The 16495-nt window shown below is 35.7% G+C and overlaps 1 protein-coding gene across 1 annotated transcript in view; it reads left to right on the top strand.

Annotated features, from left to right (window-relative positions):
* The window catches only part of LOC105479543 (bone morphogenetic protein 5), a 123211-nt gene that overhangs the window by 92557 nt on the left and 14159 nt on the right, over nucleotides 1-16495 (top strand). Inside the window, exon 4 of the mRNA XM_011737547.3 lies at nucleotides 9121-9315. Coding sequence (XP_011735849.1) covers nucleotides 9121-9315 — 195 coding nt within the window. The remainder of the gene's footprint in view (nucleotides 1-9120; nucleotides 9316-16495) is intronic.

Genomic DNA, 16495 nt, shown 5'->3' on the forward strand with positions numbered 1-16495 from the left:
TAATTGAATCTAAGTTTCAGTTAGAGTAGAATAGCAACTGGGGAAGCCACCTGCCTTCTTATGGCTGGTAAGAAGTACCGAGTCTTCATCTTCCTACTTACTTACTAACGAAAGTCTGATCCTGAACTTAACAAAAGCAGCAGCTATAACATTGTTCTGGAAAACTATGATATGTATGCCACTGACAGGCTGTTTTTCCTCCATTCTTCTCAAGGTGAAAATACACAGAAACCCAAGATGAAAGTATCCACCAGTCTCTAAAAAGTGGACTACCATGTACTTAAAGGGAAAAGCACACTACTTTAGTAGTGTGACAAGGCCGAGTTAAAAATCTAACTCTTTTTTGAGTCTTATTTTAAGAGTATAACAGTTGCTTTGCTGTGAGGAGTAAATAAGATGTATACAGATCAACTGGTAAAATACTTGTCTTCAATAGATGGCAGCTGTTGCTTCTCTCTTAATTTCAGAAATGTTGAATTGGCTTTTTCAATTCCCAATGTCCCTGATTCTTTGAGACATGCTTCTTATTACTCTCAGGTACCAGTTATGTTTATATGCAGAAGTGTTCTTCACATTATTTTTCTCTGAAGTAACACAACTGATAGAAATATGAAAGTTCTACTTATGCTATAAGGTCAGGTGACACTGCTGACCTAGATTGAGCACAAGGAAAACACTCTTGGAAACCAGCTATTATTTTGCATGCAAATGGTTCAGTAGGCTTTTGCTGTGGGGGCCAGCAAGGAATCACGGTGGTGTGAGATTTCACCTTGTAACTGGTCCCTTATGTGGGGCAGGCTAGATGGCATTCTGGCCGTAGCCAGATACATGAAAAAATAGTGAAGAAAAATTCTGCTTCTTTTTACTCAGAAAAATGCTTTATGATCAGCCTTCATATGTGAAGAAAATAAGCCACAAATACTAAAACTCCACATTTTTAAATTTATTATTTATAATTGAAACAATAATTGCACTTTTTTATGTGGTACAATGTGGTGTTTCAAAACGTGAGTACAAAGTATAATGATCAAATCAAAGTGATTATCACATCCATCATTTTAAACATTTATTATTTCTTTGTGGTAGCATTCAAAATGTGTTCCTGCAGAAGTAGTTACTATGGCATATTACATTAGGTATCTCAGTATCAGTTCTCTACTGCATATTTTAGAAAATATATTTTACTTTTTTTTCACTTTCTTTTTTCTGGGGTACAGAATAATTTATTTTTCTTCTATTTTGCTGGTACTAGACTGATCCCAAAGATCCTGGAAGTAGCCTGTGATCATTTGATAGGTTCATGTACAAGTCAAAAGGGAAGGTCAAATATTTAACAAATATGATTTTCTATATGATAGGTCAAGGTGGGAGAATCACCTGTGGTCAGGAGTTCGAGACCAGCCTGGCCAACATGGTGAAACCCTGTCTCTACTAAAAAAAGTAGAAAAACTTCACCAGGCATGGTGGCACATGCCTCTTGTCCTAGCACTTGGGAGACTGAAGGAGGAGAATCACTTGCACCTGGGAGACTGAAGTTGCAGTGAGCCAAAATCACATCACTACACTCCAGCCTGGGTGACAGAATAAGACTCCATCTCAAAAAAAAAAAAAAAAAAAAAAAAAAAAACCAAAACATTGGAATAATATAGTAGCTGTAGCTGGTAAAAGAGTATCTCCTTTAGATACTCATAAGTTTCCCAAGTAACTACTCTAAGTTTCAAAGACCTCTTTAATCACTATAGGTAAAATGAAGAATACTAAAATTTCACTGCTGTGAAACAAACTAAAATGTGTTTGACATCTAAAAGCTTTCTGTCATTCATGTTGTAACAAAGAGTTTTTAAAGTTTTTGGTTGATTTCTGCTGAAATTCTGCTTCATTATAGTCTTATTAAAATCCCCCAGGCTTCTGAAGGAAAAGAATCTTTCATTTAAGATACGTACATTTTTTATTTTAAAAAGTCACATAATAACTGGAGAACAAAACAAAAAATAATTCACTGTTCTCATGGTTTTGTGAAAAAAATGTTTCTGCTGTCTTAAAATAAATGAGGGCTGTAAGACCAACTGCTAACCAATCTTTTTGGGGCATGTGACAGATGATGTCTGTAAAGTTCATAGGACCTCAGGGGAAAGGTGCTATATATAAAGACAAGAGCTATTAAAAAGTAAGTGCTTTTGTGGAGGTAAACTACAGTTCCTAGCGTGAGATTCATATTTCCAGCGGCTGAAAATAGGGACCAAGTAAAACACATTTGTTGGGCTTGTCATGCCCGAGACAGTAAGCCCCTCATTTCAGAGTGATGTCCCATGGAAGGAAACTAATCATTTTCCATCACCTCAGTCCTGCCCTCCATGCAATAAAACATTTCAGCATACTGGACAGCTTCCACAACTGGGCACAGATCTCTGGCCATGCTGCTTTATGGTTCTCGGCTTCTTTGTCCTCAGGCCCTACTTTCTGGAGCCTCATGAGCTTGGGTTCTCAAGGGTTTGTGTTTCTCCCCCTGCATGACTTTAGTTACCATGCCAGTGTTTCTGACCAAATATCCTGTTTCTTTTCTAAGCCCCATCACTTTATCAAACTGTGGGGCATGACAGTATCTTCTGCAAAATTGTTAGAATGTCAACACTTTAAAAAATCTCTATCTCCTTTAAACTTCTTTATCCCTAACACACCCCGATCATATAGAAAAATGGATTTCTTCTACTGTTATATGTTACTAGGAGTTGTAACCACATTTTTTTTTTTTGAGACGGAGTCTCGCTCTGTTGCCCAGGCTGGAGTGCAGTGGCACGATATCTCAGCTCACTGCAAGCTCTGCCTCCTGGGTTCAGACCATTCTCCTGCCTCAGCCTCCCAAGTAGCTGGGACTACAGGTGCCCGCCACCATGCCGGGCTAATTTTGTTTTTTTTAGTAGAGACGGGGTTTCACCATGTTAGGCAGAATGGTCTCGATCTCCTGACCTCGTGATCGGCCTGCCTCAGCCTCCCAAAGTGCTGGGATTACAGGCGTAATCCACCATGCCTGGCCGTAACCACATTTCTTACCCACAGAAAACTCTCAACTCATAGTTCATATCAGTGTGTCAGGGTACTGCTACCAATAGCCCTTCCTGGATTTTATTTTTCCAGCATGTCTTTTTTTCCCCCCTTTACTTATGAGCCACAGAATCCTATGCTTGTTTGTACATATTATTACATTTGTCCCTTCCTTTGATTTTCACACATTACCAATAATATATAATTATCAATATATAATATTGGCAAAGTGGCTTTTTTTAAAGATTACTCTTTTAAATGTCAGGAAAAAGAAGAGATGAGAAAAGTCCTGCAAAGGTATTGTACACCAAACAATATTCCTGGGTTAAACAGAACCCCAGAATTACTGTGAAAAATCACTCAAAAATCTTATCCTGTTCTCTACAAAGAACATTTTAATACTTAAAAAAGTTTAAAATCCCAACTTCTTCTCATTTTTGTTTGAATTTATAAAGCAATGTAAACCATTTGAAACCATTTGAAAAACAAGAATGTAATAAGGAGGAAGGCTGAATTTCCATTTGTGATACTTCAAGTCTATGTACTTAAGTCTGGCAACAGGTCTGCGCTTTTACAATGAAACTAAAAAAGACGCAAAATTTTCATCAAAGTATAACAAAATTGAAATTTGTAGCTAGATTACAATATACTTAAGATTATAGAAAATTTAAGTACATATTGAATTTAAGTAGACAAATTCTATCTTCCCCATGTTCCTTAAAATCTGATATAAAAATGATCTATTCTGTATTCTGGGTGGTGAATTCTATACTTTTTAAATGATCAGTTTGTAAAAAGGGTACAATTCGAGTATAATGTAGAGTCATAGAATCCATAATTTCACAGTACCAGAATCAAATTTAATCACAGGTTGAAAATAAGTGAAGATCAGATAGATGTGTGGATGTGAGACAATGCACTGATTTGACTACTGCTAAGGAGTCCATAATGGATACTGCAAGAGTCTTTTTGAAATGAAGGAAAGATAATTTGTGCACCAGTTCCATCACAGGTGTTTTGGGTTAAGCAGTCAATTACTGTGGGTTTAGAGGAGAAAAAAGCAAACTGGAATGTATGCTAACATCTCAAAATGATATCAACGTTTAGACTCTGATAAATCCTCAAATGAATGTTTTTCAAACTGTGTATCCTAGAGGGAAACTCAATGATCATATTTGGAACCACTTATCCTTATAACATCAACATGTGTCTGAAGAGCTGTTTTATGTCAGAATCTCCTTTAATAACTGTGTTTAAAGAAATAAACATTTTGAAAGTCACATTTTCCAAAAGGAGTGGTCTGAAATACAAAACCAGTGAGTTTGGGATAGAGCTTTGGTTTGCCAACCTACCTTCCCTGTGACTATAAATGTGAAATAGTTTCAGTTGTGTTCTTAGGCAAATGTGACCACAATAGCCTGACCTCAGTACTTATATGAAGTCATTTGGGTTAGAGTAGCAGATCTAGAAGGACTGAATCTCCAGCCTCAATTATGGCAAAATTTAGTAGTTCAGAACTCCAGCCTCATCTACATCCTTTTTGATCTCTGTATGAATATAATAATAATTTCTTAGAAGATATAAGTCCAATCCTATGTTTGTTCACTGAGTTAATAAATTGTAAAATAATATGCCCACATATTTGCTGCTTAAATTGTTTCACACTGAGATTTCTGTACAATAATTTTGAGGAGAAAATAAGATGAACAAGGTATAAATAGTTCTTAAACTTTTCATGAGCAAAGATTTAATTTTTTTTGTTTTGTTTTGTTTTTTGTTTGTTTTGTTTTTGTAAATCAAAAAAGACGGTATCTATGCCAATAACAAACTCTGGATGCCTACAATTATAGTCATTACCACTTTCATTTCATAATCCAAGTATTATATGACACCCAAACCTGAAATAATTGGGAATAAACAATGTTTCTTTGTGTCTAACTGCCACCAGCAAGATGACTGAAATGTTGGCACATCCTTCAAGAGCCTTTCCAGTCTCCTCTCTGCTGTCTCTTCTTCCCTCCCATTTGTGTGTTTAAGCTTGAAAAGCTCTCAGCAACCAAGCTTTTTACCTCCTATTACCACCCCATCCATTTGGCAGATCACATCCCTACCCTCTTTCCAGTGTCCACATCAAGGCGTGGATATCACACAAGGGAATTTTTCTCTTGCAATTGGAGCCACTTTATCCCATCACTGGCATTTTCTCTTGCTTTGGTATAGTTATTGATGCACATTGGAACTCCCAGTGTTGTCAGATTGCTGCTCCACTCAGCTTTGAGCTGGTACTACTTTCCGAAGTCAAAGCTGATGACTAATATGGAAGATCGTTTTGGAGCTCATTCTGTTGCTGCCATCCTAACCCAATGTGGAACTGCTCAGAAGCCATTCTTCTTATATAGAGAGAATCTTTGTTCACCACTTGTGTCACAGTCTGTTAATGAAGTTCCAAAGTAGTGCTACCTTGTCTTCCCAGTATTTTAGAGACTTTCGGTACAAAGGATGTATTAGATTTTCTTTGATTCCCTTTCTTTCTAGGAGTTACACATGCATCTGTTGGCGCTGTGCCAGAAGTAACTCTGAGATACAGACTTAAAAAAATCACTGTGGCTCATCTTTTTCTTAAGATGACTTCTTGCCCACGAAATTGCTCAATATTCTTTAAATATATGCTTGGTGAATCAAATCTATCACTGTTCTAGCTATGCCTGAATGTGTCTGAATCCTAAGGTGACTAAGCTTGGGCTCAAGCTGGTATCCTTACCATCCTTTATTTTAATGTTCTTTTTGTTACCTCCCCCCCATTTTCATTTCCACTGTATATTCAATGCTTAATCTTTATGTATATTTTTAAAGTAGAAACTACTCTAAAACAAGAATCAGCTTTGAAAATTAAATCCATGGTGATACACACACGTAAAGGTAATGTGTTTCTAAATCAAAATGCTTTAGGTAGGCTTCTTCAGTTATATATTTGCAATATCTAAAGCATACCGTATGTTTAATCATACCATTTTAAAAGTTCAAATAAAGTTTTATAAAGAATTTACTATTTTTTAATACATGCAGTGTAGTCTAGGTTTCTATCAGTACTTCTACTAAAACAATTGTTCAGTCTTTGAAAAGGTTTAGTCAGCATAATCAGTATAAGTGTATTGTGTCTGAAAGACTAGGTCAAATAGTTAATGCTTCTATGGCATAGCTCAAGACCAAGGGTAACTGAGCAAGCATTAACTTATGGAATGTTAATAGTCACCCCATTGCTGAAGTAAAAAGGAAACCAAGAGGAAACTTAATAATATTAAAAGTTATTTTAAAGGGAGTTCACATTGGTTTGAAGGGTACTTTGCTTCACATACAATATCCACTTTGTAAAACCCAAGAAACCCGTATTTGTAACATACACACATCTTTACAGTTTTTAGAACATAAATCTTCAGAGCAGTATTATTTCTCCACAGATAAAAATTAAAATATTGAAAGTCTTTGGAATAATAACAAAAGAAACCCCTTTGCAACCCAAAGGAAACTTGGAACTTCTTGTTAAGTGCTTATTTAACTATAAAAGAGTCAGTGTGTGTTGTAATGAATGGAAAATTGATTTTATTGTATTCCATTTATGAACATCTCACAGCAACCTATTTCAGTATTAGAAAGATCATATATTAAAAATGATTTCTGCAGTCATCAATGTATACAAGTTAAAATTTAGTTCCTGTTAAATTAACACTTCATTAAAATATCAAAATAAAAGCTTCGACAAATACTTTATGTTGTACTCCAAGACAGAAAAAAAAAAGAAAAAATTTAAAGAACAGATTGCCAGTTATTCTATTCTATAACAGTTAAGTTTCTCAGTTCTTTTTTTATTTTTTATTTTTTTTTTATTTTGCTGAGCTCTCTGTCACTGGAAACATCTTAAACCAATTTCAAGTGCTACACCTGAATAAACATGTTGTAAAAGTGTTTATGTATTGAAGTGGGTCAGTTCAAGGTATGGTATTTGGCTGGAACTTCTAATTTCTCTTTTTACAGTGAAAGGGCTGCCAGAAGGAGGAAGTCTGAGCTGAATTAATACATTTGTTACAGTGGAAGTAGAATGGAAACTGCTCTGACCACAAATCAAACTGCCTCTTTCATTTATGCCAGTGATAGAGTTTTTCTAAGAAATATAGACTCTGGCATAGAGCCACTGTAAGTTTGCATTTAAAAGAGAAATCTATATGCTTATTTGTTTAAGGTTTACTGCTTTGATTATTTGTAAGTCCCTTCTCTGGTAAGACTGAGTATAGTGACATTTGTGAGGCAGATGGCCATTTTAATACTTGTAGGAATTGAACAACTTTTCCCAGTAGGTCGTAAGACAATTGTGGAGGATACCTATGCTGTCTGAATTGATGCAGCCTTTTTTTTTAACCAATACCTCCACATTTAAAGGACCCCTGTGTCCCTCTCAACAGCTGCACAGCCTCATGCGACACGGTCTCATTTTCTGACAGTAGAAGGTCTCTGCACAATAGAAGTACACACAAAAGTTTTTATGCTGCCAAAATAAATTTCGTTAAGAGTGAGGGCTTATTTGCTAAAATGCCATCGATGCCATTTCGGGGACTTGCTTTCCTTTTCTTTCTTCTAAGGTGGGTCAGGTTTTATAATGGACTCAGGTTGCTCCACAGTCTTTACTGAATAAATATTTTAAGAAAACATGCACATCTCTCATGGGGCAAGCCAGAGTCAATCATGCACATATTTCAAACCACATTATATTATTCTTAAAAGATTGCTAACTTCTGTATCTAGAGTAGCAACTTTGCATAAGATACAAGTAATTCTTAACTAAATTTACAATTTAAGGTTTATCATCTTTGAATGATTTTCATTGAACCAGATATCAATGGTTTTCTTTTCCACATATATAGAAAATATAATTTTCAGTGATTATTTTAAATTAGAAGAGCCTAATAAAAACTATTAAAAGAGGATACTGTTAATACCTAACTCTAAGGCATTTGTGGAATCAAATTAAATAATGCATGGAAACTGCTTAGAAAAATGCCTAGCACAGCAACCACTCCAAAGTGATTTGACATAGTTGTAAGTATTATTATTATTACTAACCACATGGGAGAGGTACTTTATCAACTTTATCTCTAGGGCACCTTGACTTTTAACTCACTTCTATATATAGGCACTGGTTGTGTCCCTTTTCATTGATATATAACCACATCAAAGAACTCATAAGGGTCTGAGGCACAGGCTAGTTTATAGGCAAATTTGAGTCTCGAAGCTCATTTGGATTGTTTTTTCTTCTGAGAGTCTCCAGGCTTGGTTTGCCTCTTCTGAATTCCTTTCAGTAAACATTTAGGTGTGTCAAAACTCAGAAGGGGAGGAATTCCAAAGTTCCTGTGTTTATTTCACAATGCTTCATATTGATAATTATCAGGTTGATGCAAAGGTAATTGCAGTTTTTGCCACTACTTTTAATAGCTGCGGCTTAAAGCAGACCTCCATCCCCAGACTAGGCTTCCAGAATGACTTGTGAAGAGCTCTAAGTATAGTGCAGCTTAGTAAATGTTGCTGCGCACTGGCCAGAGGTGAAGGTGGAAAGGCTATCAGCACTAATTAACACTTGAAAGGTTTCGAATAGGCTGGAGAAAGTAAAAACACCCTGCCAAGTATTTGGCTTTTATAACTTGAAGGAAAATTATAGGGCATTTAGTGCAGAAGAGCCCATAGCTAATATTTTTTAAATTGCTATTTAATGTGGACATTTCCAGGCGAATGAGTAGTCAAATCTTCCAATTTATAATATTCCTAACTTCAAGGTCTCAGAAGCTATCAGTGAGTGAAAGCAGCTGGAGGGTGTTCTGTGGTGGAAGAATGATGCAAGATGAAAAAACATGCATGGATAATGGTCTGTAATAGTAAGCCTCAATATTTATAAGAATCTTGGCCTGTAAGGAAGGCATTCTGATAATGTTTTAAAACTTTTCCCCTTTTCAAAGTACCCTTGGAATTCATTCACATCAGGTAATTGTTCTTTCTTTTTCATAAACCAAGTGCTTTTGTATTATGTTCTAGGACGCAGTATCAACGTAAAATCTGCTGGACTCGTGGGAAGACAGGGACCTCAGTCAAAACAACCTTTCATGGTGGCCTTCTTCAAGGCGAGTGAGGTACTTCTTCGATCTGTGAGAGCAGCCAACAAACGAAAAAATCAAAACCGCAATAAATCCAGCTCTCATCAGGACTCCTCCAGAATGTCCAGTGTTGGAGGTAAGAATAAACCCAAGCAGCAGTTATGCACAGAGAGTTATGGGGTCGTATGTTGCAAATCAAGTAGCCACAATAAATTTACCCTCTGTATATACCTTCAGATGGTATATTAAATCTTCCAGTGATGTTTCTAGCATCCCAGAATGTTTCATCAGTGAATCACTCAGTAATTCATTTTAAAATATGTATGAGTTGCTTTCATATGTTGAAAGATTCAGTTCAAATTCAAATCAGGATGGCAGTAATAGAAATATGAAATGGCTAGATCAACAAAATCTCGCCAGAACTGAGCTACACAACTTGCTGAGCTAACTTCCTCAGGGCCTCTCAAAAATGGATGGGCAACCAGGTAAATTAAACATAAAATCCTTTCTTTAGTACTTAAGGCAATACATTTGAATTATGCCACTCAGTTTTATTTTCTGAAATTAGCAGGAGAATGACATGGAGAAGACAATGATTAAAACGATATTTATCTTTTTATTTGGAGGACTGTTATCTAGATAATTTTCTTCAGGTGTGTCTACACACACATACACACAATCTTTCAACAAAATATTACAAATGCACAATTGATGTCAAAGTCCTTGCAAATTAATCTGTTAATTATAGGGGGATCAAATTTCAATTGATCAGAAAGCATCTAACTGCCAAAATTTGTAGTGGCTTAATCGTATTATTTATACTAAGAAGTACCTTGTTTAGTCCAGGATGCAAACAGTAAGCTGTTAGATGAAAATGGTGGCTATTTTAGTCCAAAAAATTGATTTTGTTTATAAAAATAAATTTGAAGGGGGAACTCATCCTGGAACATCTCCATTTAGCACCACATACTTATCTATTTGTCAAATATGCATTATTCTGTGTTAATGGCCAATTTATGCATAGTACTCTGCCAGGAACGATGGATGAACTGATAAACAAGAGTCATGATTCCTATATATATTATTTTAGCAAATTGAAATTCTAACTTCAAACAGTCTTTGCCATTATTCCTAAAATCTTCATTTTTTCCAGGTTACTTGAAAATGACAGATCATATAGCAGCTATTTATTACTCAAACATGCATGAGTGTTTAGATGAGAAATAGATGAAGACTTTTGTTTGTTTTTATTTGCTCAGAGATGCTCCATAAAATTACTAAGTGGAATTCACTGTACTCTTCCTAAAGGGAAGGCACCAGGAGAATCATGTTAGAAAGAAGTCCTATTTGTGTGTCAACCAACAGAAGCAGGAGGGAAGATTTCTGTATGGAATTGTTTTATACTGAGTTAAATGCTACTTATAAAGTGATGTTTTAAAATAATTTTCCAACAAAGAAATTTAACCACTTTTAGTAAAGCATGACACTAGTGCCTTATTACAAAGCTATTTTTTAAAGATCTTCACAAGATATTTAGTTTGGCACAAAGTTGTAATTACTTAATATGAAAGGTGGAGAAAAATAACTTTCTAAGACCTTTTCTTCCTGGTAAATACTAGGCTGTCAAACTTGTATATTTTTCTTTTCATGTAGAATGGTTCTAAGTTCGGTTGAAATGTTTTTAATTTAATGTAGCAGACTGTATTAAAAAAAGTTTTGCTAAACCTTGAATAGAATAGTAAATAATTTTGGAGGAAATTACAAAGGGAAAAGTAGAAGTTACATACTTATTATTAGAGCTCATAATGACTCTGGCAGAGGTGTTCCAGTGACTGAAATAATCAAAGTCCTTTTCCCTATTGGTTAACTCTATTTATCTTTTCTTCCTGACCACAAGAAACAAATGTACGTCTATAACCAGAGATGAATAAAACACATGGAGCAGAAATCATGTAACTTTTCACCAGTTTCCTAACACCATTTAGAGTACAAAATTATTCTAATATAGACCAATATTTTCTTTCTGAAATTTTGTCATTGGCAACCATTTCTGTGAAATATGTGGTAGATGGTTTTGGAGTGTGTTCATATTTTGATAATAAGAAGAAAGAAAGTAGCTGGTTTGTGTCTATAAGACTTAACCTTTCAATAGGTAGTAATCAGGCAGTCTGGGAAAATCCTCATAGGATTTGGCGTAAAAGACAGGGCTTTAAGGAAAGGGAATGCTAATATAAACAGAACATTTGACACTTTGGAGACTTGAAATGCCAGTGAAATTTAAAAATTATCCAAATATAAATAACAAAGTTGTAAGAGTAACAAGATTTTACAATAAAATATTGTGCAAAGGCTCTATGGATAAGAAGGGGTGGGGTTGGGATGGAGTTAGGGAGGAAAGTTGTATTGCAGGTTTGCTTGATTGCAAGTTTTTTTGCAAAGCATATTGTCAGATGTCGAAAATCTCCATTAGTAGAGAAGAATTAAAACTCAAGTCATTTCTGCTATCTTTATCTCATTTCTTTTCTACTTCAACGATTCTTGCTTTCTGACTTCCCAATGTTCTTTTTTTCTTCCATATTCCTGTGGGAGAGCATAGAACAGTAACCAGCACAAAATAGGAGTCCCCAAAATACTTGTTGAGTAAATTAATGTGTTGACAGCATAGGAAAAACTAACTTCCTTTTTCAGGTAAAGGTATATAGAACCATTACTTCCAGGTTTCCTGCAGAAACTGCCCGGCACTGCTTGTTCCTCCAGGTTTTGGCAAGATGGTTGAGCAGATACATTGTGGAAGATATTTCCTGTTTCATGTTGAGGCAGCACAAAGGGTATTTCTTTGAATTTGTGTGTGAGAGGAAGAAAAATGGAGCCAATAGCTAAATTCTAAGCTAGCTATTCTTGAAGATATAAAGGCACTAGGTTGATACGACTTTTTAAAAAAACCTCCAGAACATGATGCTGTTTGAAGGAGTATATTCAGTGTTGAAAAGAATAGAGTACAGGCATACGATGTTTTATTGCATTTTGCTTTGTTGTGTTTCAAAGATAATGTGTTTTTTTTTACAAACTGAAGTTTTGTGGCAGTCCTGCATTAAGCAAGTCTATTGGTGACATTTTTTCCAAAAGCATTTGCTCTCTCAATTTCTCTGTGTCATATTTTGATAATACTTGCAATATTTCAAAATTTTACTATTATTATATTTGTTATGGTTTATGTTATCAGTGATCTTTGATATTTATTGGTAATTGTTTTGTGGCACCACAAACTTTACCCATATAAGATGGGAAGTAAACGTTATGGGTGTTCTGATTCCTCCAACAATCGGTCATTACCCCATCTCTCTCCCTTTTCTTGGGTTCCCTATTCCCTGAGATACAACAATATTGAAATAAGTTCAGTTAGTACCCCACAATGGCCTAAAGGTGTTCAAATGAAAGGAAGATTTGCATATCTCTCACTTTAAATCAAAAGCTAGTAATGATTATGCTTATTGATGAACACATGTTGAAAGTCCAGATAGACTGAAACCTAGGCCTCTTGTGCCAAGCTGTTAGTCGAGCTGTGACTGCAAAGGAAAAGTACTTGAAGAAAATTAAAAGTGTGACTTCATCAACATAATAATGATAAGAAAGTGAAATCGTTTTCTTGCTGATGTGGAGAAAGTTTGAGTGGCCTGGATTGAAGATCCAACCAGCCACAACATTCCCTTATACCAAAGCCTAATACAGAGCAAAGCCTTGACTCGCCTCAATTCTGTGAAGGCTGAGAGAGGTAAGGAAGCTGCTGAAGAAAAGTCTGAAAGTAGCAGATGTTGGTTCATGAGGTTTAAGGAAAGAAGCTATCTCCATAGCAAAAAAGTGCAAGGTGAAACAGCAAGCATTGATGAAGAAGCTATATCAAGTTATCCAGGAGATATATCTAAGTAATCACTGATGAAGATAGCTACAATGAACCACAGATTTTTAATGTAGATTAAGAAGCCTTATTGAAAGAAGATGTTATGTAGGACTTCCATAGCTAGAGAGGAGTCAATGGCTGGCTTCAAAGCTTCTGACAATCTGACTCTGTTGTTATGGGCTAATATACCTGGTGAGATTAAGTTGAAAGACAATGCTTATTTACCATTCTGAAAATCCATGGACCCCTAAGTATCATGCTTAATCTACTCTTCCTGGGCTCTGCAAATGGAACAACAAAACCTGGATGAACAGTGCATCTGTTGATAGCATGGTTTACTAAATATTTTAGGCACACTGTTGAAACCTATTGTCCAGAAAAAAGATTCCTCTCAAAATATTACTGCCCATTGACAATGTGCTTGATCACCCAAGAGCTCTGATGGACATACACGAGTAGATTAACGGTTTTTATCATGCTTGCTAGCACAACATCCATTCTGCTGCCCATGGATGAAGGAGTAGTTTTGACTTTCAAGTTTTATTATTTTAAAAATTTATTGTGTAATACTGTAGCTTCCATAAATAGTGATTCCCCTTCAGGATCTAGGCAACCTTCTGGAAAGGATTCACCATTCTAGATGCCATTAAGAACATCCGTGATTTATGAGGGGTCGAAATATCAACATTAACAAGGGTTTGGAAGAAGTTGATTCCTACACCTCTTGGATGAGTTTGAGGGGTTCAAGACTTCAGTGGAGGAAGTCATTGCAGATGTGGTAGAAATAGCAAGAGAACTTGAATTACAAGTGGAACCTGAAGATGTGACTGGATTGCTGCAATCTCATAATAAAACTTGAATGAATGAGGCGTTGCTTCTTATGGTTGAACAAAAAAAGTGGTTTCTGGAGATAGAATCTTCTCCTGGTGAAGATACCATGAATACAGTTGTAATGACACAAAGGAATTAGCATTTTAAATAAGTTTATTTACTAGAGTAGAGGCAGCATTTGAGAGGATCAACTCCAATTTTAAAAGAAGACCTACACAAAGTAAAGTGCTATCAAACAGCCTTGCACACTACAAAGAATCTTTTGTGAAAGGAAGAGTCAATCAATGTGACAAATTTTATTGTTGCCTTTTAAGAAATTGCCACAGCCACATCCACCTTCAGCAATCACCAACCTCATCAGTCAGCAAGTATCAACATTGAGACAAGACCCTTTATTAGCAAAAAGATTACAACTTGCTGAAGACTCAGATGATCACCAGCATTTTTTAATCAATAGATTATTTTTAACTAAGGAATGTACATTTTTAAACATATAATCCAATTGCACACTTAATAGACTGCAGTATAATGTAGCCATAACTTTTACATGCTCTGGGAAACCAAAAAAATTGATACTCACTTTATTGTGATGTTCACTTCATTGCAGTGGTCTGGAACTAAATTCACAGTATCTCCCCAGTAAATGTCTCTGACATATGCCTGTATGAAGAACCCAAAAGAACTAACAGAGCAAATGGCAAGTCCTAGATCATTACAGAACTGCTAAGAAAGGTTGCTTATTTATAATCCTTTGGGTATATACCCAGTAATGGGATGGCTGGGTCATATGGTACATCTAGTTCTAGATCCTTGAGGAATCGCCATACTGTTTTCCATAATGGTTGAACTAGTTTACAATCCCACCAACAGTGTAAAAGTGTTCCTATTTCTCCACATCCTCTCCAGCACCTGTTGTTTCCTGACTTTTGAATGATCGCCATTCTAACTGGTGTGAGATGGTATCTCATTGTGGTTTTGATTTGCATTTCTCTGATGGCCAGTGATGATGAGCATTTTTTCATGTGCCTGTTGGCTGTATGAATGTCTTCTTTTGAGAAATGTCTGTTCATATCCTTTGCCCACTTTTTGATGGGGTTGTTTGTTTTTTACTTGTAAATTTGTTTGAGTTCTTTGTAGGTTCTGGATATTAGCCCTTTGTCAGATGAGTAGATTGCAAAAATTTTCTCCCATTCCACGTATGTTTATTGCAGCACTATTCACAATAGCAAAGACTTGGAATCAACCCATATGTCCATCAGTGACAGACTGGATTAAGAAAATGTGGCACATATACACCATGGAATACTATGCAGCCATAAAAAAGGATGAGTTTGTGTCCTTTGTAGGGACATGGATGCAGCTGGAAACCATCATTCTTAGCAAACTATCACAAGAACAGAAAACCAAACACCGCATGTTCTCACTCATAGGTGGGAACTGAACAATGAGATCACTTGGACTCAGGAAGGGGAACACCACACACCGGGGCCTATCATGGGGAGGGGGGAGGGGGGAGGGATTGCACTGGGAGTTATACCTGATGTAAATGACGAGTTGATCGGTGCAGCACACCAACATGGCACAAGTATACATATGTAACAAACCTGCACGTTATGCACATGTACCCTACAACTTAAAGTATAATAATAATAAATAAATTTAAAAAAAAAAAGGTTGCTTATTGTATGCTGGATACTGAGAATCTTTGAAAAAGAATCCAATCATGTAGTGGCCCTGCCTACATCCACGGTGATTTCGCAGGGCAAGTCTTTGGCATAGAGGTGCTCTTCAACTTACAATGGGGTTATATCCCAATAAACCCAACAAAAGTTTACAGTACTATAAGCTCAAATATCATAGCTTAGCCTAGCCTCCCTTACACATGTCCAGAACATTTACATTAGCCTACAGTTGGGCAAACTCACCTAACAAAAGGCCTATTTTACAATTAAGTTTTGAATATCTTATGTAATTCATTGGACACTCTACTGAAAGTGAAAAACAGAATGGTTGTATGGGTGCTCTCAGTATGATTTCTACTGAATGTGTATTGCTTTCAAACCCTCATCAATTTAAAAAATCGTAAGTCAAAGCATTGTAAATCAGATACAATGCATAGTTACTAAAATTGAAACATTCTGCTCTCATTCTCAACTTTGATAGACACTATCTCTTGCCTAATGAATACAATGTAAATTTATGCCTCTTGGAACAACAGATATTAGTCAAAACAAGAAGAGAATTAATTGAAGTTATTTCCATAGAATATTTTATATAATATACATTTTTAGTATTTAGAAATAATAAAATCAAAAAGCTAAACTTCTCCCTTGTTTACCTAATCCATACATAATAGATTCCCTTAATATGCTGATATCAACATGGTACAAACCTCTCTGTCACCTGAGAGAATACATTTTTGTTATATACTTTTAATTACATGAGTTATATATTTTAAAGGTTTAATAAACAATGATTAACCATATTTCAAATAAGGTGAGCTAATTGTTTTTAACTGTTGTCACATAGTATTAGCATCAGTTTATTTAATCATGTCACTCCAAAAAGACATTTTGCTTTTTTCCAA

Source organism: Macaca nemestrina, chromosome 5 (assembly GCF_043159975.1).
Source record: "Macaca nemestrina isolate mMacNem1 chromosome 5, mMacNem.hap1, whole genome shotgun sequence".
NCBI classification, from domain to species: Eukaryota; Metazoa; Chordata; class Mammalia; order Primates; family Cercopithecidae; genus Macaca; species Macaca nemestrina.